The 24008-nt window shown below is 35.7% G+C and overlaps 1 protein-coding gene across 1 annotated transcript in view; it reads left to right on the top strand.

The window, feature by feature from the left end:
• akap12b (A-kinase anchoring protein 12b) overlaps positions 1–24008 on the top strand; it is a 65580-nt gene that overhangs the window by 17501 nt on the left and 24071 nt on the right. The window contains exon 2 of the mRNA XM_088929554.1: positions 16893–17010. Coding sequence (XP_088785680.1) covers positions 16893–17010 — 118 coding nt within the window. The remainder of the gene's footprint in view (positions 1–16892; positions 17011–24008) is intronic.

The raw sequence follows: 24008 nt of genomic DNA, 5'->3' as shown, positions 1-24008 counted from the left end.
TTGACAGCAGGTTCCTGGTACTTGACTCATTTTTAAACATTTTTCAAGTATAAGCAGAACAGAACAACAACATATTGTATCATGTTCTGAGTTTTGCAATGGGCAGCACTGCAGCTCTGTAATAGGAAGGATTCTAATGCGTGTCCCACAGTGGCGAATGAATTAAATAGTTTTGCTTCACTTGTATGACATGTTTATCTTCCCTCATAATTGGAATAATATGAAACTAAGTGGAAAAGCACATCCTGCAGAGGTTTTCCGGTCAGGCATATCGATATGCTGTGAACAGTGCTCAAATACTTAGGCATTCTTCCAATGTCCCCAAGCGCACGGAGTCTCAAGAGAATATGAGTGAGAATAGCTGTGAAGCTACTGTTTATGGAATTTCCCATATATCTCACTCAACACAAGGGAATTTTTTTTCTTACAAATTGAGGTCAAATGTGGAGGAGTTCTTTAGAAAATCATTCTTATTGTGACAGAATTATTTTTTTTAATCATTGTCACATATTTTTAAGATTTCCTAACAGAGAATATGTCACACTATTATATCGCTAAGTGAAATCTCACTCTGTGATGATGCAAATGTTACTTTATTACCATTTTACCACTGCAGTTGCTTTTTCCTATGATTTTCGCTTTCAGTTTGATTTTCTGTTTTTTTTAGCTATTGAATATACTCTGAAATGTAAGAGCGAAGCACTTTTAAGTTGCTTATTACACACATGTTTTTTACATTATATAGTCATTGTTGTTTTTAGCATCTTCCAGTTCTCTTCCAAGTTCTGTTGTTAATAAATATTAAAGCAAGTGTCAGTTGTATTGTTATGGACTGGCTGCTTGTTGAATTGAGTAAGAATTGTTTGTGTTCTCCATCCACACATCTATCCATTTTGTAATCCTCTGATCCAATACAGTGCTGTGAGGTCCTGAGTTTATTTCCTCGGGTGCTTTCTATGTGGAGTTTGTAAGTTCTTCCCCAATATGAAAACTGTGATGCACAAATGTCAGTCTTATGACATACTGTAATAAAGCAAAGTGGCAGTTTGTAGAAAGCATGGTAGTTCTAGATAATAATGCAGAAGAATGTGTATCTTCAGTAATATAATCATGGTCTTCTGGTATATGTGTAGTTTTAATTAAACATGGTATCATTGTATTGAAATTATATATAAGGTTAAGAAATGTGAATCATAACAAAGGACACTAACTGATCCCTGAAGCCCAGGATACAGCTGAGAGGCATGATAATTGAATCGGTGAATGAAGCATCATGTTTTGCTGTTGGAAACATATGGATGGTTTTTGAAGCAGCTAAAAAATAGAAGACTGGCCCTACACCGTCTAGCACTCCTCAGCAAACCTAACAATTAATCACCTGGCTTTTGATTCATGGGAGAAATCCAATCGCCAATCATTTGGATTGGAGCTTAAATGACATTAAAACATTTTGTACAAGAGGGTCTCCTTTTTGCCCTGTTTTGTGTAGAAAAAACAAAGACTGTTGTTCCAAGAGATAAAATTAAAAACAACTTGACAAATGCCATAGATTGATTAAAGATCTGAAATTTGACCATGAATGAATGATTAAACAGCTACATTCACCTTTCTAAGGAGCTGTATATCTTTTGAAATAAAACAGCTATCAGTAGTGTCTCCATTTGGATTGTATTCTAAAGTTTTCATCAGGACATGATGTATTTTGAACTATACACCTTACTGGCTTAGCACAGATATGAATATGTTAGCATGATATCACTTTCAGAGAGAAACAAATTGCCATTCTAAAATGATTCTGCTGTAGTACCTTTCTGCAATAGAAACATTTTGTCAATGGTTGTTCATACTCGTTAAGATGACAGTTGGTTATATATATTTATAAGATTGGTATACAAAATACCAAATTGGTAGTGTGCTACTAAAAACATAACCTTTTCTATGTCTTTTAAGAACTGGTTTAATGAGCACCGTGTTCTTTACAGGCCCTGACCAGCTCTGTTGGTAGAGCATTAGACTCGGGGTCATTAATCTCGGGGTAGAGCATTAATCTCTAATGGGGTAGTGGGTTCATGTCCTACATCGGGTGCCGGGTCTTCTATGTTGGAGGTTGGGCACAAGGCTAACAACATTGTCCTGTAAAAAATTATTGTTACAGAAACAGCAACAGGATGTTGCTGCCCCTACATGCCATAAGGCATAATGGGCAAACATCCATCCATTTTCTTTACAGCTATCTGGAAATAAAGTGATTTAAAATGTTAAATAACCTAAGTGAAATTAGTTCTTTTTTCATCCTTCCTGGCAATGTTTAAATTTTAAAAGTCTTTGGATGTTTCTTTTAAGTACAGACATGTGCTAGGAATTAATGTCCACAATAAAACATACTCATGAAAAACTGACACTCTCAGAATGTACTATAATATGTAATAATTCAGTTCTGTAGTAGAATAATAGCACAAATAAGCTGTAACCTGTTGTGCCAATGAGATAACTGCAGATTATACCATTTAAAAACTATGGTTTCAGTTTCGTATCATAACCTTTTCAATCAGAAATAACAGCTGTGTTATTTAAATCAGAGTGGCTGTCTAGCCCACAAGGAAATGTTTTGAAGGAGTTGGTCAATTTGTCTTCTTGATTGGAGCAGGGTCACAGTTCTTGTCACATGTCAATACCCATGTCCTCTGCTCTTTACGTACCACATTTGCCGTGGTGTTTGACCAAGGCCAGTGTGAGATTTGAAATTCTTAAAACTGCTAGAGCAGGGGTATCCAACTCTGGTCCCTGAGGGCCTGTGTGTCTGTACGCTTTCAACGTCTCTTTTGTCACGGGGAACCGGATTTCGGTGGATTGGGATCCTATGCAAGGCACTTCTGATTTCGAAGGTTAGGAGTTGAGACGGGAGGCGAAGACGTGGTCGAGTACAAGAGCTGGGGTCCAAAATCCGGGAAGGAGTCGGGAGATCTAGGTACCAAATCGGGAGGCGAAGACGTTGACACCCTGGCCTCCAAAGACCAGGATTGGACACCTCTACACTAGAGCAAGTGTTCCTGACTCCACTGGTTACCTGTAGGTTTTATAGGTCTCCATTAAATCAGCAGCACTCAAAGAGCTGAAAACATATATTAAACTGGTCCAAATGAGACAGTAAATACCTGAACTGGATTGATTCTAAGATCAGAACCCTAATTATGTAAATATAAAATTTGGGTTAATAAAATGTTATTAAAAACAATGTAAACACTGAAGACAAGCTTATTTTATATAGGTCTCGTATATACCTATAGGCCACCTAGTTATAAAGATTGGGATGAATTAAGCAAACAACCTGTTCAATTAAGAACAGCTTAATCTCTGTCGGTTGAATGACACAGGGTTTGGTCCCAACTGAATTCTAAATTAGTTAGAGAACGCTAGTGTAGATTAAGCAAAGATTATTTAAATTTAAAAAAGAGAAGACAGTTGAAATGACATTACTCTTATAGGAGTTATTAATATTAGTTTTAAAATAGATAACAATAAACAAGGTAAGTCTAAATGTCAGCAGTGGCTTTATTCATTTGGTAACTCAGGGACAGTGTTGGTTAAACTAAAATATTAATGTCTTAAAAGCTATTTAACAAGACAGCTAATGATTAATGTCTGTTTTCAATGGTTAAAGCTGTGTTAATGGTCTCTTGTGTTATGAATATTTAAATCAGTTATAATTGCACAAAAAAGAAGTTGAGAAGAGACATTTGGTGCCTGTTTAATAGCTGTTCTGACAGGTGCAATCATTTACAATGCACTGCTTTTCTTAAAAGGTTATACTTAAGTTTCCGGAAAACTGAAAGTCCAGTCTAAGCAAGCGCTGGGTTAAATCTGGAGTGAGGCATTGTGTGGAAGACGTGTGATAGGTCCAGTTAAACAAGTGGTAACAAGTAACAGAAATACACCAAGCTGTGTCATTTTTAAGTTTTCGAAGTAAGAGCTAAGCGTAGGGCAGAACATGACTGTGATCTGCATCTGTAAATGGACATTGTGAGGTAAAGACTTTTTCCTGCCCAGTTTTTGGATGATTCATTGACTGCATGTCCTTTCATTCTAAAGCAATCGAATGGGCAAGCAGAAAGTGCTTCTTTACCTCACTTCAAATTCAGGTCATTCAAATTTGGGGTCCCACATGACCCCTGGTAGAAGATGCACCAGAGAGAAAGTTGCTGAGTTGGCGATTTATAATACCACTGAAATTGTCTTTTGGTGGGAAAAGGTATGTATTACTATTACAAAGGCTTGAGTACCAGTGTTTAGTGTTTCAAGACCCTGAAATGTGGAAAACATGTTCAGCCTATGGAAACATATTTCTAAAGGTTTTCAAATGGCATGATAAGATGAAACTTAGTATTTGATATTTATTTTTCAACTTCAGATGTTACTAGGTTTACATTTTACACTGTCTTACTAGAGAGATTGAATAATTAATGTTGAGTACTTATACTACCTGAAACACTTCTGCAATAAAGGTTTGTCCTTCTGCTACCTGAGGCATGCTGTTCACTTATTCCTTAATGAACACCTTAATTAATAATGTACTTGTTTAGTACAGCCATCGTTTTCTTTTCATTTTCTAGACATTTTTTATTTATTCAACTCAGTATATTTATTTTATCCTTGTTCACTTCATCTTCAACTTTCATGAACATTTCTTCTTTTAGTTCTCTGACTATCTGAGCAATAAATATGGACATTAACCATGTCTACCTTTTCAGTTTTTGCTACTGACAGTCCTATGGGTTATTTCTAATCTATGTAGGAAAAGTCTTCCATTAAAACATGTTCTTTTGCATATACATTTTTAATTTCATTGTTGATATAGTCAACGTCTGCCTTTGGTGGCTAATAGCATGCTAAAACTGGCTATAGTTTGGGAATGTTGTTTATATTGAGTGTGACCCATTTAGATACAGATATTCTTGGATCTTCTAGCTTTACAAAATTAGTACCAGTTATACTAATGTAGATGAACACATTACCAGCTTTGGGGAAGAATGGAATTCACAGGAATAGTTAAAGGCATTGAATTCTGCATAGAACTTTTTCATCTTAGGACCTTGTATCAATATAGGACTACATTATGATGAAGAAACATCCTTTTTTCTTGAAATGCTTTTAATAAAAGAAATCTCAGATATGCTCTGTTGTAATATGGACCTTATGGACATTTTCACATTCATAGTCAAAACCTTAGATCTTGTCCCTTGCTGTGATTCTTCATCACAAATTGCTAGATTTAACACAGAAGAAACTGTCCAGAGCTCATTAAAATTTTAATCTTCTCTCACTTTTAGACAGCTAGATATGTCTAGTAGCAGGAAAGTGGTGTGTAATAAATTGACTTGTATACACCGTATATGTCTCTATTAGCAATTCCCACTCAACAGTACTGCTGCTTTCAACCATCTTCCTTGGAAGACCCAGTTTCTTCAGGATTCAATCTATCAGATCCTTTATTTACATTTAACTCATTTTTAGCATATTAGTTAAACAATTATTTAATCATTTTGCATATTACAGTTACAAATTTCTGGATAATCCCATTGAGTTAGATGAAGGTGCCAGTAAAGAAATCAGTGCTCAGCTTTAACAAAAACTGTAAAACACAAGAGTGTCAGTGAACTTAAAGTTATAGCCCATGATTGCGGTATTTCTTGAATCTCAAAGGAAGGTTGCTGTCCAGACATAGTTGGTGCTGAAGGCTTTTTTGAGAGCTTTGTTTTTTAGGATGCAGAAAAATAAATGTACTTCAAAAGGAGGCTGTTTATGAGTAGATAGCACAGAAGGTTCTTGACCTTCTAAATGAGCTAATAGAATTGTCGGTACTTCAGTTTTCTAAATGACAGTAGAATAGCATTTCTACCGAGTGTACATCATTTTTTGCAACTTAATTTTTATGTTTCTTTCTTTTCACAAACTCACCAACAAAAACAACATTACAAAGATTTCTAAAACATTCTTGTGTACATATACTTATGGATACTGTGTCTCAAATTAAATTCTCATGTATGTACATTTTCACTAGTTACAAATAATATCATTTATCACCATTCATTTCGATCATATTACAATCAAAACTACTAGTAATTATGTAAAATTAAGACTCCAGTATGTCATAGCAATATTATCAGGCTTACCTGTGTATCTTAAGTTTTTTTGTTATGATCAGTAGTTTTGAGGATGGAACAGAGTTCTTAATTGTTACTTAGGAAAGACTTTTGTAATAAGTAAATAAAATAATATCCTGTGAAATGTTAAAATAGGTAAGCAAGTTAGCATATTTTTCAATCATTCTTGATCTACCATGAATACCAAAGTACTGTTTAAAAGCTAATAAATGGTAAAATTGTTTTAAAATTTCTCTGGCTAAGTAATAAATGTATCTATTTATATTACTGTATTATCAGTATTGTGTTATTGCCATAACGCAGGGCATAAAATTACATTTACAAATGAGAGGTGGCCTTTTGACCTGTATAGATAAGATCATTTGATTTTTGATCTCATCCAGCCATTTCTTGAAATAATCCAGTTTATTAATAACGTGAATGTGTAGATTGTTCCTTATTCGCAGTCAAGTATGGAAAGAGATAACATCTGTTCTCAATTTTAAAACCACTTCTTTGTGGCTTTCACTTATGTCCTCTGGTCATGTTTCATTGTTGATTCTGAAGAAGTCCATGGGGTTGATTTTTGAATACTTGAATTAAGTCTCCTCATAGTTTTCCTTATTCAGGTCTAAAAAGACATCTAAAGTTCTTTTAGTCTGTCAGAGATAGACATTCCTTTTAGCTCAGTAATGTATCTAATCTCTCGTCTCTGGACGTATTCCAGAGCAGCACTATAATTTTATTGAATGAATGTTTACAATGTATATGAATGAATAGTTTTGCCATAAGTGTGACCAAATTTGTACATGCCATTCCATATACAGTACAATCTGCTAATGCATTGTGCAATTTCAACATCATTGCAACATATTGTTATTCCATTTTTATTACTTTCCTACAACTTCCAGAAGATGTATAAATTAAAAGAATTATGGATATTCATGAATACTCAGGTCATTCAAATAAGTAGCCCCTTCAAACTCTGTGTTTTCCATTTTACACTTGTATTTTTTTTCTAAGTTAATGTTTTTTGCCTAGGTGTTTGCCTAATCTTGTACTCTAACGTCCAAACTAAATTTTTGTTTCAAGTCTTTTTAAATGTCTTTTGTACTTTAAAATGATGAGCAGTTCCCATTAATCTTCTTAGTTTAATATCATCTGCAAACTTGACAAGTCTGTTAATTATACTAATCTGACGATCACTGATACATAGTACTGTAATCAGCAGGAGGAGTGGTCCTCATACAGAGCCTAGGGCTTCCTACTGTTGTATACAGGTGAATCACCTGCAAAAACATGCCACCGCCTGATCTAACAAATGCATGAACACAAACAAAATGTACATGGGAATCCATATTGAAATACTGTTTAATACACCACAGATTCGTTTTCTAGCCAACAGCCGCAATGGTACGTAATCGCAGGTCTCATATAGTGAAAGCAAATCTCTCACACTTTGGCCTCACACATTTGCATCTAGTCTAGGTTGATTACAAAATTGACGTAGTGAACATAAAAACATAAACTTTTGAACCTGTTGAAGACTCGCGGTTCCAAAATTAACCAATAGGTCATCAATACAAATAGTATGTTTATAATAGTATGTAATTCAACAACTAGTCATTGTGGCCAAATAATGTCTTGTTCATTATTTAGTAATGATAATAAGGTAGCTTGAAGGACTGCTTGGGTGTAAGTCTGGGAGGGTGGAGGTTGCTATGTTTTATAAACCCATGTTGTCTGTCCCTTTGAATCTTATTTCTATGCAGATGGTTCTCTATTATATTTATTGATTCCATAACTTTGCATCTAATAGAAGATATATTGGTCTGTAATGGTGTTATGTATTACATAATTGAACACATATGATAGTCAGGTCTTCATAGGTGGTGGGATGATAGTGTTTTTTCTATGTATCTAACCAATAAGAAGGAAGAGATAAATGATGTTGCTTTTAAATTCAAGAAACAGCTGAACAGCCTATTACAGAGCAAAATAATCCCTCAGTTTCAGGTTTCTGAATACAATGATTAATGGGTATGAGTTCAGCAGAATTAGCTGTACACCCTCAGAATGCATAAATTTGCAGTTGCTACATTCCTGATTCTATACAGACAGCAATTCAAATTCTCAAACATGTCCCATCTCCCCCAGAGGTTACAACATTGCATGGGGGCAGTTGAATGTTTTAAGATCTGTTCTGCACAGGTCAGTGTAGGTCATGATGAGAAAATGGTGCAGTTTTGCCAGCCTTGCTGGAATGCAAGGTGGTCTCATAAACATGTTGTATTCATAACCCCTGTTCCATGATGCACAATTATCAGATTACATCGCTATTATCCTTGTGTCATGGCTAAAATCTTCTCTGGATTTCACTTGTCTTGTTCCCTCTTAATTCAACTGATGAACCATTTTGTTACTTTTTCATCACGTCTGATGTGTAGTGGACTGCTGGCACAGATTGACTGTAGTAGATTAAATGGATTTCCTTGTACTGCATATACAATATATGCTATTGGAAATGTTGTTTAATTCATTTTTAAATTAACACTGTATTTGTAATGTTTTTTTTAATTATTTTGACAAGTTGTAACTGTAATTTATATAATTAGATGGATATATTTATTCAATTATGGTTCTATCAATTTTAAACAAGGGGTATCTCCCTCTGAATTATTTTGGTTGGGGGATTACTACATTAAGTGGGTTTGTAGTAAGCCAAACATGTTAGTCCTGATGAAGGCTTTGATATCATAACATTGACTGCTTTTTAAATAATTGAACCTCTTTTGTATAAAGAGTATAAAGTCCAGTTGATCCTGTTTTAGGCACTCGTGGAAAGCACAGTACTGGCTCCCCAGGAACGCGTACTTTAATGAGGCCTGCTCTCAGCTTGACTCAGCTCAGCACAATTTATATGCAGAAATGTGTAGTGTTATAGACACACAGAAAGGGGACAGGAGAGCTACTGTACTTTTCTCCTTTGTACTTCTGAGGTATCAATTACTCTCTCACTCTTTGTGTATCTCCTGCCTCAAAAGTTCAGTGAAATTATTTCTTTTCATGTGCCAAAGTTTTTACAGTATGTCTACAGGCACTGCCTTGAGATTTTTGTAATTATAAACATGCTGAAAATTGGTTTTTGGTGTACATCATTGATTGGATAGACTTTACAATGTTTTTGAGATTCAGACTCTACGATTTCAAGAGGAAAGAGTGTTGCTGCAGAAGAACTTTACAATTTCTTCTCAGATCAGAGGTTTTGTACCTGAACTGTATAAAGATAAGCTTTGGTGTTTTTCAAACCTGTCAGAACTGTTCTGCACAGCTACTTTTGTGGCAGTTGAGAGCTATCCTGTTTTAAAACCAGTATTTAAACATCTGCAATGCAAATTAGTATTTAAATACACCTGAAGAAGGCTCCACAGATTAAACATTATGTCTCTTTTCTTTTCCTTTCAGCATGGAATAAACCTTTCCTGTTCCTTTGCATCTACAATGCATGTCTGTTCCAGTCTTCACATGATTGCCACAACAATCAGTATATCGTAGACGGTTGTGGTTCATGGTTCTGGTAACTAGCTTCTCAATACAATTCTTATGAAAAGCCCTGTTGCTGTTACAAAATGTAATAGATAAAGCATTTTTGTGCTCTGACAAACAAGTAATGATGTTTGTGGTTGTAGATTTCTCACCAAGAACATTACAGTTCAGTAATACTGTTGTGAGATTAATATATCTGGAGACAAATTCTTCTCTGGTTTAGCTTTTCCCATCACTGCATGGGATGGAGACAAATGGAGCACTGAAGCAAGCTACTAACTGTCCTCATTGTTTTAGAAAGCCCTGAGCTCAGTCATCACAATTTTAAGGGAAATCAATAGAATGTATTCCACCTTCCTATGCATCATTGCTCCTGTATGGGAGATCCCCCAGCATGGCCTGGTGTCAGGTGCTTGAGCAAGTTCATTTGTGCAGCGTGTGGTGAACAGATGAGGAGTGGTAATGAGTAATGTTGTGTGACAGCAGTAAGAATGCCACTCATTCTGTAGCTGTGTGTAAATCAATTAGCGGTTGTGAAAGGCTTGAGCTTCACGTGGTCTTGAGCTCATAGCAGTATCATAGTATCAGGAAGCTATGCAATACAATAAAGGAGAGAGCAATTTAACATAGCTTCCTTTGCCTGTCTGCTAATGATGTGTGTATAAACATGGTTATTTCATATCTGTCGAAAACTCAAATTCCTACATTTAAAGAAACGTTTACTACAGAAAAAAGCCAAAAGAAAAGCCAGTAAACAGAAAGAACTTTCAGCCCAAATTGCTGTGTCTTATGATTGTGTGATATCCACCTTAAGTAACCAAAGATGTTTGGCTTGATGAGAGCTGTGATTACAAAGGCTTGGTGTCCCGCATGCTTCATGCACAGTGTAAATAACAGCTGTTTTGGACATGTTAAAGTCTGTTCTCCAGTTGCCTTCACTGGGGTGATAAAACCGCCACGCAAACTTTAAAGGCAAGCCTCGAGTTACACCTAACTGTAAGCCACACAGACCACTCGAGGAGTTGGATGCAAACAACAGGCTGAATGCCATAAAGATGAAAGTGCTGTGGGTGATTCATATGAAAAATTAAGAAATATTGCTAGTTTCATGATTTAGAGTTGCATATTGTGGTAAAATTATAAAAAAGCCAGGAGGTCTGTGTTTGAAGTTTACCCTCGGAAATAGTAAGGTGATCATAACTTCATATCCAACATAATTGAGAATATGCCTGACATATGGAAATAAAACAGAAACTGATATGAAGCATTCATAAAAATAGCATTTCCAAGCCACCTTTAACTTCACTATATTTCACCATTAGAAACTATGAAGACTAATTTAACATACCTAATGTTTACTTCAGATTAAAAAGGAATACCTTTAGAAAACTTTAGAAATGATTAGTTCACAGTAAGATCATTTGTCTCTATTTACACCTTCTTATGCCGGGGAGAATTGTTAATGATTGTTTTTAGTCATTTTGAAATGTCTGCTGGGTAGTGGCAAACAAAATGGCTTGACTTTTTTACTCTGAAGGAATCAACAGAGTATTTGAAGAATGTCAGAAAATGGAAATGTTTTGTGTGGACTCAAGCATGAAAGTTTAAAAGATATATAAATAACCTGCGGTCAAAATTGTTTTCCCTGTCTGAGAAATGCTCTTAAAAGAAGATAAGGATCAGTCTTAAGATGGTATGTAAACAATATAAATGATAGTAGATTGTAGGAACACAAGAAAGATTACAAACTAGAAGAGTCCATTTGACCAATCTAGACCATTTGATTTATTGTACGTAAATGGTCTAAGCATCCCATTTGGCCATTTTGTAAAAGATAGGGGGGATAAATTATCAACAACTTGGAGATACAAATCCCATCTAGGATGTTAGCTATGAAAAGTAATTTTTTTGTATTCTTTAAACTGTGATCTGTTTTAACTGTAGATTGGCCAACTAGAGTGTTAATCTCTAAAACACAATTGTCCCATCTTTCGGTGATATGTCAGTGATGTATTTATGTCTTTTCAGTCATTTGCCCGGACATTTATATTTAATCTTTTATCTAGTGAGGTAACTCCATTGAGAGTAAATTCAAATTTCCAAATACAAAGCTTAGACATCTGCAAGACATGTCCCAAGATGAACTGCGAGAGGAATAGCTGGTATGCTTTATGATTCTTCATTTTTTACATTGCCATCAGACTAAGATATTTGCTTGCCATTTCATCTAAAACACAAAATCACTTCCATTGCACAACTAGAGGTTTGGAGCATTTAAATAAATGCACCAGCTTTTTTTTCTCCTTAGGTTCCCAGGGTTCTAGATGGCTTTTATCTGAATTTTGCAGAAGCATGCCAGGCCACCTGTTTTTTCTGGTTCTAATTTCAATTTACCCTTAAGGTGCTCTGAAAACAAGCCAAAAATGGAAGCCAGCTAATCAAGAAATGACTGAACCTTTTCCAGTCTTGCTTTTCAAAACTTATATTAGAGATGTTGTCTGCAAAAGGGGTTTGATCACAAAATTAGTTTTGGAATCCCCACAGCATTTATTATAATAGTTCGATTTCAGTCAGTAAACTGCAATAACATATGTTCTTTTAAAGAAACGAATCAAGAGTTACCAAAGAAGGAAATAATCCCATAAAACACAGTTTGTCCAGTCAATCATTTTTACGCCAATAAGTTGGCAGTGTTTTTAGAGTTTGATAACATTAGCTGGTATATTAAGTTTATTAAGTATATTAAGTATATTCAATAGGATATGGAATTTGTCATTGAAAAATTGTTTAAAAATAGAATACTCATATTAAAGAATGCAGTCTAGGCTATTTATAAGGGATGTCATCACAAATCAGTGTAAGATGGAGATGGAAGTACAGGGGCTTGGGGATTTGGCTCTGGTATGAGGAATTCTGGGAACGGGCATGCATTCTGAGTGAGGAATTTTGGGAATGACAGTCATGAAATAGTGCAAGAAGACAACATCTCAGAGGGTTTAAAGGACACCTCCTTTTCACCATAAGTAAGTCTTAAAATGCACTTTAATTATGTGCACTTTAATTACTTTTATTACCTACTTCAAGAAGATAGTATGAAACTGTCATCAGATTAAACAGAAAATATGACCACAAAAAGAACACAATACTATCCTATTAGAGTTGTTGCTGCTGTTGTTGTTGCTGCTGTGACTCTACCGCAGACAGAAAACTCAGCTTCCCTCTGAGTGCTGATTGTGTTGGTACACTCAGGGGAGCTGGAACTCTTGCAAAGTGAGAGACTGTAAAACCTGATTCAGGCCCTTCTGTTTCTCCTGCCTTGTTTGCAGGTGTTACTTTCCACCGATCCAAGGCCCTGACAAAGATGCTCTTTAAAGAAAAGGCTTTAAAAGCATAGTTTTTCAGGGATTCTTGGAGAAGACCTGACCATCAGGAATTAGATCAATCCATTTGCTTAATTAAAACCACATTGTAAAGCTGTGTTATTCATCCTGTCCAATCTACCAGGACCATGACAGTACAAGCAGACATTGTACTGCTGTCAGCGACATTGTAATTTTCAAAAGACAGGAGGAAAAAAACTCTTTATTTCAGGTAGATACAAAGCAAGACTTCACCAGTTCGATCTTAGAAACAAGAGTAACCTTTCCTTAAAGGCAAAGGTGTGTAAAGAAAGCCAGATAGATGATATTATAATGTTCATACATATGATACGTAAACTTTAATCCACAGAAAAAGAAGGCAGTCTGGCACTTTATTTGGAATCCTGTACAGAAAAGGTTTGAAAATACTGTAAATGCTTCTGACTATTTTTGTGTAGACACAAGAATTAGATAAGATTTTTTTTACTATTGAGACTTCAAATACATGTGAGATATTAAAAATGAGAAACTTCTGAAGTTTGCTTAGACAGATATATTTTTTATTGAACTGGTGACTAATGTTGCTCAAATATTTTCTTGAAAGTCTTAAAAAAGTCTTTTTTGTTTCTCTTGCTTAAAAACAGGAGAACAGTTACAAATGAAAGAGGCCATTTGGCCCATGTAGCTCAATTGGTTTCTTAGTAGCAAATTGATTCCAGTATCACATCCAGTCTTTTACATAATTTCTCTTTTGTGTTTTCTCTGAAGATGCTTAAGCTCTTACAGAGACCCTTTTTTCTCACAGCTCACAGAAGCTTTGATGTAGTGCATTTTGCATTTTCATAAACTAGTTTAGGTTTGGTTGCTATTTCAGTTGGTCAGTGTGGAGCATTTACACTGCATAGTTGGAAAGTAAACTTTAAATACTTTAACTTTAAATAGCTGGAAAGTTAAAGGTAAAGGCAAGTCTTTTCTATAGTGATTGTTAATGGCCAGAGGGAAATTCTATTAAATTTGTGATGGCTGGTTAGGGTCCTACCACAAAATACTTAACTGGTGGTTTGGCTTATGAAAGTTTATTATTGTGACCTTTCAGTACTTAATCGGAGAGATATCTTTCAATTTATGTGAAGACATGCTGATTGTGTTATGTTCCTGTTCAAGGACACCTGATATAACTGCAACTTCTACATTTTTTTCTGTAACATATGCAATAACCCAAGACATTCCGTTAATTATTTTCTCACATATTTTTCATTTTTAAAAAAAGCTGTTGGGCTCTCATCTAAGATAACAAGCTTTTTTAAAACTTGGTATGTGATTTTTGAAGTCACAATACAGTATAAAGACACTTTGGAACAAATTAAATACTGGAGAATGCTGTCTTGATGTTCATACATTCTTAGGTTATAGGCTGCCTTATGTGTTTCTAATTTTATTTTTGTGTGTCAGCCTGTGATAAATGTGATTCACTAAATTACCTTTAACCAAGTTTTTTTTGTCCTTTATATATTTTTTTCAAATACAAAATATATACGTGTTCTACTTCAGATTTGTGAGAATTTTGAAAGGTTTGCTGATATTTCATGGGTAATAGCCAGACAGGATACCTCATTGCACTATATGTCATGTTACATCACGTGTATGGCTGTACTCTTAGTTAACCTCCTTGATTAATTCTATAAATAGACAAATTTGTGCCTTTATTTCTTCTGAAGTGAAGAAAGATTTCTTTGTATGATTTTTCCATAAAAATGAATGTTCCTTATAGAACATTTCTAGAATATAAACTGCAATCAAGGAAGTATTTTAAAAGGCATTCGTTATATTTTTAGTTATAAGTTTACATTTCACAATGTATTAAAAAGACCTAAAGAGCTCTAGACCAGCTAGATTACTATCTGGCTCTAAGGTATCGCCCCCGATGGTTTTGTTTACAGGGCAATTGTAAGAAACACTTATTGAAAACCAAGTAATCGCTTATTTAGCATTAATTCCCACATTGGGTGGTTTTGTTTACTAGTTGGCACCTCACTGGGGAGCCTGCATTCAATTAACAGTAAGCCTGCAGTGTAAAGCAGTCGGGAATCTCTGATGAAGACCGTGAGAGATACACATGGAAATTAGAGAATCGTAGCGCCTTTGTCCCTCGCTATTGTCTTCTTTGTAAAAGTAAAAAAAAAAAGAAGTTGTGGGTAAAAAAAAGCCTCCCCCACATTTTATCCCCCGTAAGCACCTCAGCATTACTGTTTCCAAAATGTAGCAGGCCCACTATGATTTGTTTACCGACAGCTGTTGAGCTCTTTGCATAAGTAACATCAAACAGCACTTTTGACCGCAGCTATTGATGTCCTTTCTCACAGCACTGATGTCATCAGCCCAGAATAACGCCCACAGCTCATAACTGAGCCATACTCTGTGATGCCTTACTGCATTCTTTACTATGCCTTGGACCTGATTTTGTTTAGTTTATTTTCTTCCATTGTAAAGTGGAACCAATTTTGTAGGATAATTTTACTCTTAACTCAGACACTGCAGCTATTCCATTGCTGGGTAGTTTGAAAACATGAATTAAAACAAAGTCATTTCTCAGAAACCCTTTTCGTTCACAGCTGTCCTTTGCTTTCGAATTGTGCAGTGGCTGTTTTGCTCACGGTGCCAGGGTCTGCAGAACTGCAGGCTGATGTATGAACAGGGTTGAGTTGTTTACTAGAAGCGAATTTGTGGTTTGGTATGCAGGATATCTTCAGAGGCAGCTCAACATTATTTTCCTTTTGTGGAAACAATCATCTTAATCCTTTCCTTCCTGGTTTTATAATTGAATTATGGCTTTTACAAAATGTAAACGAGATACGCAAATTCATCTGTGTATAAAACCGTGTATGCATTTTTTACACAAACACTTCAGTGATGTAGGTTTTCCAGTTGTTGTTTAAGGGTGTGTTGTAACTGTAAAATATTTATTACAACTGTGATTTGTAAAATGAAGCATGACAAAATATGTTTACTGTAGAAGCATGGCTCTATTAATTAAAAAACAGAAGATGCTGGTAATTTCATGCTGGAATGGTTTTTATGGGTTTCTAAAGTTCCCGTCACGCCTTAAATTGTTTTTGCTTAAAACAAAGTTTGTGCCACAGCAAATAGCAACACTTTTAGGATTGTAGAAATGCTTAATTCAGAGCAACGTACTCTCTAAAACACTTGGTCTGAGTCCTGGTCCCTGTTATTTTCTTGGTTTTGCTAAAGCCTTATGTTCTCCATCATTTTTAAGTCCCCTTTCAGTCCTTAAAACATTGAATTGGACATTGTACGGGTTTTGTAACTGGTATTAACCCTGTGCCAATTCCTGGATGTCAGAATGTCCTCATTCAAATGTGTTGCCTGAAATGTAACCAACATTCAGACTTCAGTAGTTGGTTACATTGTTATGGGCATGTCTGATCATTCATTCCCACCTGTATCTGTTGAACATAAATTGATCAAATTAGTCAAAGCTAAGAGAGAAAATTGTTAATTAGCAAGTATAACAGAGCCTGCACAAAGTTTACATGCTGAAGTTGTTGGAAATAATATAAACTAGAGTACAGCAGGAAATCATGAGCAAGCATGCAGATCATATTATATGCATATTATTTTATATATATACTATATGCATCTGTTAGCACTGGCTCAGTTGATTGAAAACCAGTGGAGACAATGGCCCCCTGGGACCAGGGCTGAGAACCATTGGCCCAGGCTATATGTACAGTCTCAACAACTGAGAAGTCTGTTTTTGGGTAAGGTGTTATATACGATAATATTGGGCAATATACTTATCAGATTTTAAAAGAAACGTCTCTTTCAGATTTCACAGAAAAATGGACAGCTCTCCAGTCTGAATGGAAAGACAGAGGACCAGACAGTGGAACTCAATGGACAGACAGAGCAGCTCAATGGACAAAATGAGAAGAGCCCTGCAGAAGGTAATTCAGAGCTCTGTAGGTGCTGCAACTGTCTCTTCTAATCTTAAACAGTTGTTTTAAAAAGTCGGGTTGGGAGCTGTCAATCCTGAGCTCTGTCAGGTCTAAAATGTTCCCCACTGAGAACTGACATGTACTGATTCCTCAATGGGGCCAGCAGTCCAAATCTTTAAATAGTTCAGATTGTTTTTGGTTAACAAATTGTCAATTATGTTGATATGCTGTGAGTTGAGGTTTCTAATTGCAATTAACTTGTTTGTCAAAATGGAATTTAATGTTGAGTGTTCAGGATGCTGCTTCAAAAAGCATCCTTTTTTTTTACTAACGTAATGTTGCACACATCCACATATCCACAAAGTGAAACAGTTGCTGAACTTTGTGTTTTCTTAACACAGAGAGCAAGAAATAAGATTGAAATTTAAAATACTATTTTGTTTATACATATTGATTACATACCCTTCCAGTCCAAATCCTAGATTTAGCTTAACTGTATATTTGTTAGTCTTTTTGATTTCTCTTAAAACAATTTTATCATCTTTATGATAGATAGATACTTTATTGATCCCATGAGGGAAATTGCAGTGCAACAGCAGCTTTACACAGACAACACAGCCACAGTGTAACGAATGATACAATAATAATAATAGTACAATACATACAATACAATCAGTACAGTGAGGGGTGCACTAAAAGAGTTACTCACAGTCCGGACACACAAAGAACAAACTAGAACAGAACAGTATGCAGAAAAATCGTATAATTTTTATATATCTGTTTTCTGAACCTTACTTTATTTCTACAAGCAAATGGGTACTTCTTCATGACAAATGAGTTTCTTTCCTTTATGCTTGCAAGTTTTTTAAATATTTGAAGTTAGTCCTCACAATGATAATATTTACCTTTGTTACCAGGCTCTTAAGATTTAATAACCACGTTCTGTAAACAGTATCTGTGGCCACCACATTAACACACACATGTGAAGTTTCAGTCCAATGAGTTACTGTAGAGCCTCCTCTAGATCAGACGACATCTGGCTCCGGCCTCGAGCTAATTTATGAGTAAGACCAGAGTGAATACAGCCAAACCGAGACTTCGTTAATTGGAAGTGTCACTGTTTATCTTGCAGTTTTGTCAAGCGACAATACAAATACTCCTTGTGAGGTTGTTTTTATGGTAAAACAGCACGATACCTTAAATCACAAATATTTGTTATTTTTTTCTAAACTTTTTATTTACTATAACCACTCTGTAGTTTAGCTTTCAACTTGCATTATTGTGTTAGAAAAGAAACATCCTTGCTTGCTTAGGCTGAAGTTGAGTTTAAACTGTGAGAGCTGTTTCTTTTCAAAGCAGTCACCCAGAAGGCAGCACAAGAAAATTACTGCTATTTAAGCCTCCATTTTAAAGAGAGTGTTGTGTTTTATTTTCTGCAGTTTAGGCCTAGATTAAATTAAAAATCTTAACACTTCCAACAGTTACTATGTAATGAATAATATTTTTTGCTTTGTGGATGCCAGGCTGCCTTTGACATGCAAAAAAAAAACTTTTAGTTGGTAAGTAGATCAAGGTTTAGGTCTAATCACAGTCTTTAAAATCTGTATAAAGAATTGTGAAACCTGTACAATGTGGAATGCACATATACAGTAGATTCCTTATTTTTGTTCTTTGACAAAAAATGTCCTGTAACCTGTCCATTTTGTCCCATAATTAGGGAAATTTGTAAAACTGGTTCATCGTCAGCAAACGAAGGTTTAGGAAATACCACTTGAAAGCACTTAAAAGGTTATGAGGAATTCCCTCCACCACCACCAATGTGTAGCATGGATCATCCACCTGGATGATGTGATGGCAGTCAGAGTGCGCCAGTATGCTCACCACACACCAGCTCTCACTGGGGAGGAGAACAGAGTGATGAAGCCAGATCATAGATGAGGATTATTAGGAGGCCATGATGGGTAAAGGCCAGGTGGAAATTTGGCCAGGATGCCAGGGTAACAGCCCTACTCTTTTCGAGAAACACTCTGGGATTTTTAATTACCTCAGAGAGTCAGGACCTTGGTTTAACGACTCATCCGAAGGACGGCGCCTTTTTATAGTATAGTGTCCCCGTCATTAGGATCCACACGATCACAGGGTGAGCGCCCACTACTGGCCCAACTACTGGCCCCACTAGCACCTCTTCCAGCAGGCGTCCTTATTTATTCATCTTTAGTTATATATCATATATAGGGTACACCTGGAATGAATTTTTTGGCCAATTTACTCCTTTCAGTTAAAGAGTTATTCCCAGAAATATATTAGAAAAGGTGTGAAAGGGTTAATCCAGATTACAAACTCAATTCAGTCAGGTAATGAAGGGCTTTATTTCAGTTAACAGCTGGAATTAGATGAAAAAGTCGTCTCTGATATAACATCGTTTGCTCCCACAAACTTTCCAGTTCAAGATTAGTTCAAAGTAGAAGAAAGATTTGCTATGTAAGATAAGAGGTGACAGCAGTATCCTTGTAAAGCAACAAGTAGGCCTAATGGGCAGTGGCACGTTCCTTGACAGGTATTTTTGTGTTGTATTTAGGAGATGAAAGCTATGGAGGTTGTTTATGGTATGCCTTCTGTGTAAAGACAAGTTGGGAATATAAACCTCTAAAACTATGTGCTGAATCAGGTCTGCTTTCTCTTACAATCAGGACACTATAAAAAGAATTTGGATATATATGCAGAATATTTGAAATAAAACCATTGTTCCCTTTCTTATGTGGTCAGATGTTTATTGTGAATCTGTTTCTCCCTTATCTCCAGTACATGTAAGTGGTCACCAGACCCTCATCTTGAGGAGCATGTCAGAGGGTACATGCAGACAGGCTGTCACCTCCCCCAGTTGCAGATACCTTATCTGCATGAAGGCGGATGATCTTGTTGTTTTCAGCTCTTTTGTTCAAACACAGGAGGTGGTCCAGTCCCAGATACCTCTGGCGGATTCTGTAAAACGATTGGAGACAAGACAGTGAAGTTCTTTTAGACAGTAATCTGACCTGTTCCTTGGCCTTATGACTCCTTTTGACATTTTTTAATGTCTCTCACTATAATGTGAAATATGTTGTGAAACATTAAAAATGCAACAAACTACACTTTCCAATATTTACTTAGCTGCTGCACGTATGAAATTAGAGAGGGTATGTATATCTAAATATTATATATTTATATATAAATATATTATATTAGATATATACATATACCATTACAATAAATATTATATATAATATAGACTTGGAGGTGGTATAGAATGTAGAGTATATGTTTTTAAGCTATCTCAAGCTGTCTTCATAAGGCAAGACTGGCAAAATATAAATTAGCCATATAAATTAATAATCCATTACTGTCAGTAAAAGACAGAAAGAGTTAGGTGTGACAATTTTTTTCTAAAGCAGAGCTTCCCAATTTTGGATGAGTTTAGGGATCCTATGAGGATGTTTTTACCAGTCGTAAAATCCTCTACAAAGCCCTTTCCAGAGAAATCCCAACTGAGGGAAACCAATTGAACATTCGGGACACTGTTGGGCATTACCATACATGATTGTACTTTTCCCACCATGTAATATAATACAGTCAGCTCTCATATGTGTTCATTCTAATTTAACCTGGTGCCGGCCAGAGGAGGATAGGCTCCCCCTTTAGAGCCTTGATTCCTCTCAAGGTTTCTTCCTACTTTAGTCTAGGGAGTTTTTCCTTGCCACTGTCGCCACATGTCCATTGTAAAAAGCGCTATACAAATAAAACTGAATTGAATTTTATGTCTAATTCTGTCATAAATAAGCTCTTCATTTGGAGTAAGGGTTAATTAAATATATTTAAGGTTTAACTGGACCAGTTTATCCCTTCTCCCCCAGCTTTGAGCTGTTGACAATTTAGAGAAACGTAGAAACCTTATTGGCTTCTGGCCTGTGAGGTCCAGTTTGTCATTCCTGCGCTAAAGAGCCACTGGAATAATTAGGAAAAGGAAAATCAATTGGGGTGTTTATCTTCAAATAGCTAATCAATAATCATCCAAAATGAGCCTGATAATAGATTAATTTTTTAAAGGAAACTCCCTCAATATAAAACAAATGTTTTTTTTACATATGTATGTTATGACTTGAACGTAAAATCACACTTTTGTTCATTTTATATAAAAAAGCTCTGCATTGTTACATACTGTTATTCCTATTTTCTCTTGCGATATGATCACTTTTTTTTTCTTTTCTGCGTTGATAAATCTTTGCTTGACCCATTAGATGCTGCTTTAAGTACAGTTAACATGTTATTACATGTCTTCAGACAGCCTTGGCTGTAAAGCAAATATTCCTTAAAAAAATTTAAGCCAAGTGGGGTGACTGGAGGAAACAGGCATCTATATGAGATAATTCCTGATCTAATTTTCTGGAGAAAGCAAACTATTTCCCTCCCAGCTGTCTTGTAGTTTTCTAAAAGGTCAGATCAATTCTATGTAAGTCCCCTGATAGTTAAAATAGTTTAATGGTCGGATAGAAGAGGTGGGAATGGTTCACTTTCTGGTCTGGAGTGGTTCAATCCTGATGCAGGTCTGCAGTACAGCTGCTCTTTTGCCAGCATGTTACATCATTACTTTTGGAAGAGATTTTTTCTGCCTTCAGTAATTCTGTTTTATGGCCAAAGTGTGCTTCATGCTATCTAATGAGACGAATCTAGCAAAAAATCCCTATTTTTTTCAGTTCTATATTTTACACTATGCACTGTTGTCCCCGACAATTTCAAAATAAAAAAATAAGCAAGGAAAAGACATGAGAAAACAGCAAATGTCAGCTCTTAAGTGACCTTTCCAGTAACAGCTTCTCATTTGGTAGACAGGATAGATGTGTGCTAGAACAGGGTTAGTCAAAATACCTCACAGTCCAGGCATTCCAGGGCAGGATGTTTGAATAACTTAATAATTAATTAGATTATAATTAAACAGCTGCTTATGTCAGAAACTCCCAAAAGAATAGATGGGAAGGTCTGACTACCCCTGGGCTAGAACTTAAGATTTATTCCCTAGACTGTCTAGAGCCAATGACATTTATTGTCCATTTCTTATTACAGGAGAAATTCTTCTCAGATGCCTTTACTTTGTTACAATTCCAATATTTCATATTTGTAACACACATTTACCATTAGTGGAATACGATTACTGATAAGGTCACTCATTCTCCTTATCTCATTTGATGATGAGATTGATCTAGAATAAGACTCATCTAAAACTTCATGACAACAAGATTGGCTTGTTCTTACCAAAAAAAAAAATACCTCTAGGAACCAAACGTTTTTCAGAGTAGACTTTTCAGATGTAGTCAGATGACTAAATCTATACTCTGTATATACTCTTCTGTTTAACCTACACTGGAGAATAATGGTGTGGAAAGTCATCAGAGGTATTTAAAGAGGAGTGTTTGGAGACCACCATGAAATTTAGATGAGGCAACATGTTCGGGAGTATTGGAGACGTCAGAGGGGAGAGACTTATTGGTATGCTAAAGAGGTAACACAAGGGAAATTTAAATAAATCAGTAGGGTGTTTACAGATAAGGTTTTTCTTGCAACGAGAGTGGGATCCCAAATATACAACTTAACCTCTGGTTATACCTGAATAATTGTTTGACAAAAGGAGTGTGAAGTGTTTCCTAGCTGAAATCCAGTTTGGCCCATTTGTCTGCACTATTTGCTGGGGTTTTGCTTGTGCAGCTTGGTCTTTTCTCTCTTTATATGACAAACATGATGCCATTCGGCCATCCTGCTTTTTTAGTAGTTCGCATGGCTATTTCTTGAAAAAAGAAAAGGTATCAAATTTCATAAGGTGGGTGGTGTGTTCCATGGTTTGTTCCGGATCCCCACAACTATCTGTGTAAAGTGCTGCCTCCTATTCTCATTTTATATACATTTATCCTTTAAACTACATTTATCTAGGTAGAGCCAAGTAGGTAGTTGCATCAGCATGTGTCGGCTCCAGGGAACAAGTTAAAAGTTTATTTCATGCTGAAAAGAGAAGAAAGTAAACACAATGTTTCGGCTGTGGACACCCGAAGAAGGCCCCACAGCCGAAACATTGTGTTTCCTCTCTTTGCTTTTCAGCATGGAATAAACCTTTAACTTGTTCCTTTATCTAGACTCTAGATAGCACTTTGAAGCTAATTGTTTCCCATTATATAATTGGGGTTAATTTTTGCTAGATGCACATAGCACTTTGCATTTGTCTACATTAAACATAATCAGCCATAACCCAGTCTTTGTGTAAATATTTCTGAATTTGCTTTGTGTGTTCTACAGTGTTTTATAGTCCTCCTATTTTGGTATTATCTCCAAACTTCACAAGTTTACTAACTATGCCAGAATCTAAATCACTGATATAAATTAGGACAAATATCAATTTCTAGTACAGGTCTTTGTGTTACTTACCTAGTTATATCACCCCAATCGGAACCTTCACTCCAAACTGTCTTCTGTTTTCTACCAACCCTACCAACCACTTAATAATCCCCAATTGTTAACCAATATAATCTTTTATGAGGAACATTATCAAAAGCCTTCTTATATTATATGAACAGGTAAAGGTTTATTCCATGCTGAAAGGAAAAGTTTATTCCTTTCAGCATGGAATAAACCTTTTCCTGTTCCTTTGCTGCCTACACACTTTTGACACAGCTACCTACAAAAATATATTATATTGTGTGTCTGCGTGTGTCTGTTGTTGCTTAGAAAAGTTGAACATAAGCTACATTTCCTAAATCCATCTTGAAAATGACTGATCCCTATTTTTTTATTTGTAAGTTTTAATTTCAATTTTAAATTTGAATGTCAGTGGCCCTCTGGTTTACTTTTAATGATTGTTTCCTTGACTATACATGTAACAGTTTTGTCACCTTTTGTATTGATGGACACTGCATTAGCAAAACAATATTACTACCCCTATCTTCAGTGACTGCTTGAAGAGTTGTGTCAGTGGTCAAAGAACTGTT

The sequence above is a fragment of the Atractosteus spatula genome, chromosome 2 (genome assembly GCF_055471065.1).
Source record: "Atractosteus spatula isolate fAtrSpa1 chromosome 2, fAtrSpa1.hap1, whole genome shotgun sequence".
Taxonomy (NCBI): Eukaryota; Metazoa; Chordata; class Actinopteri; order Semionotiformes; family Lepisosteidae; genus Atractosteus; species Atractosteus spatula.
This window is presented reverse-complemented; position numbering and strand designations above follow the sequence as displayed.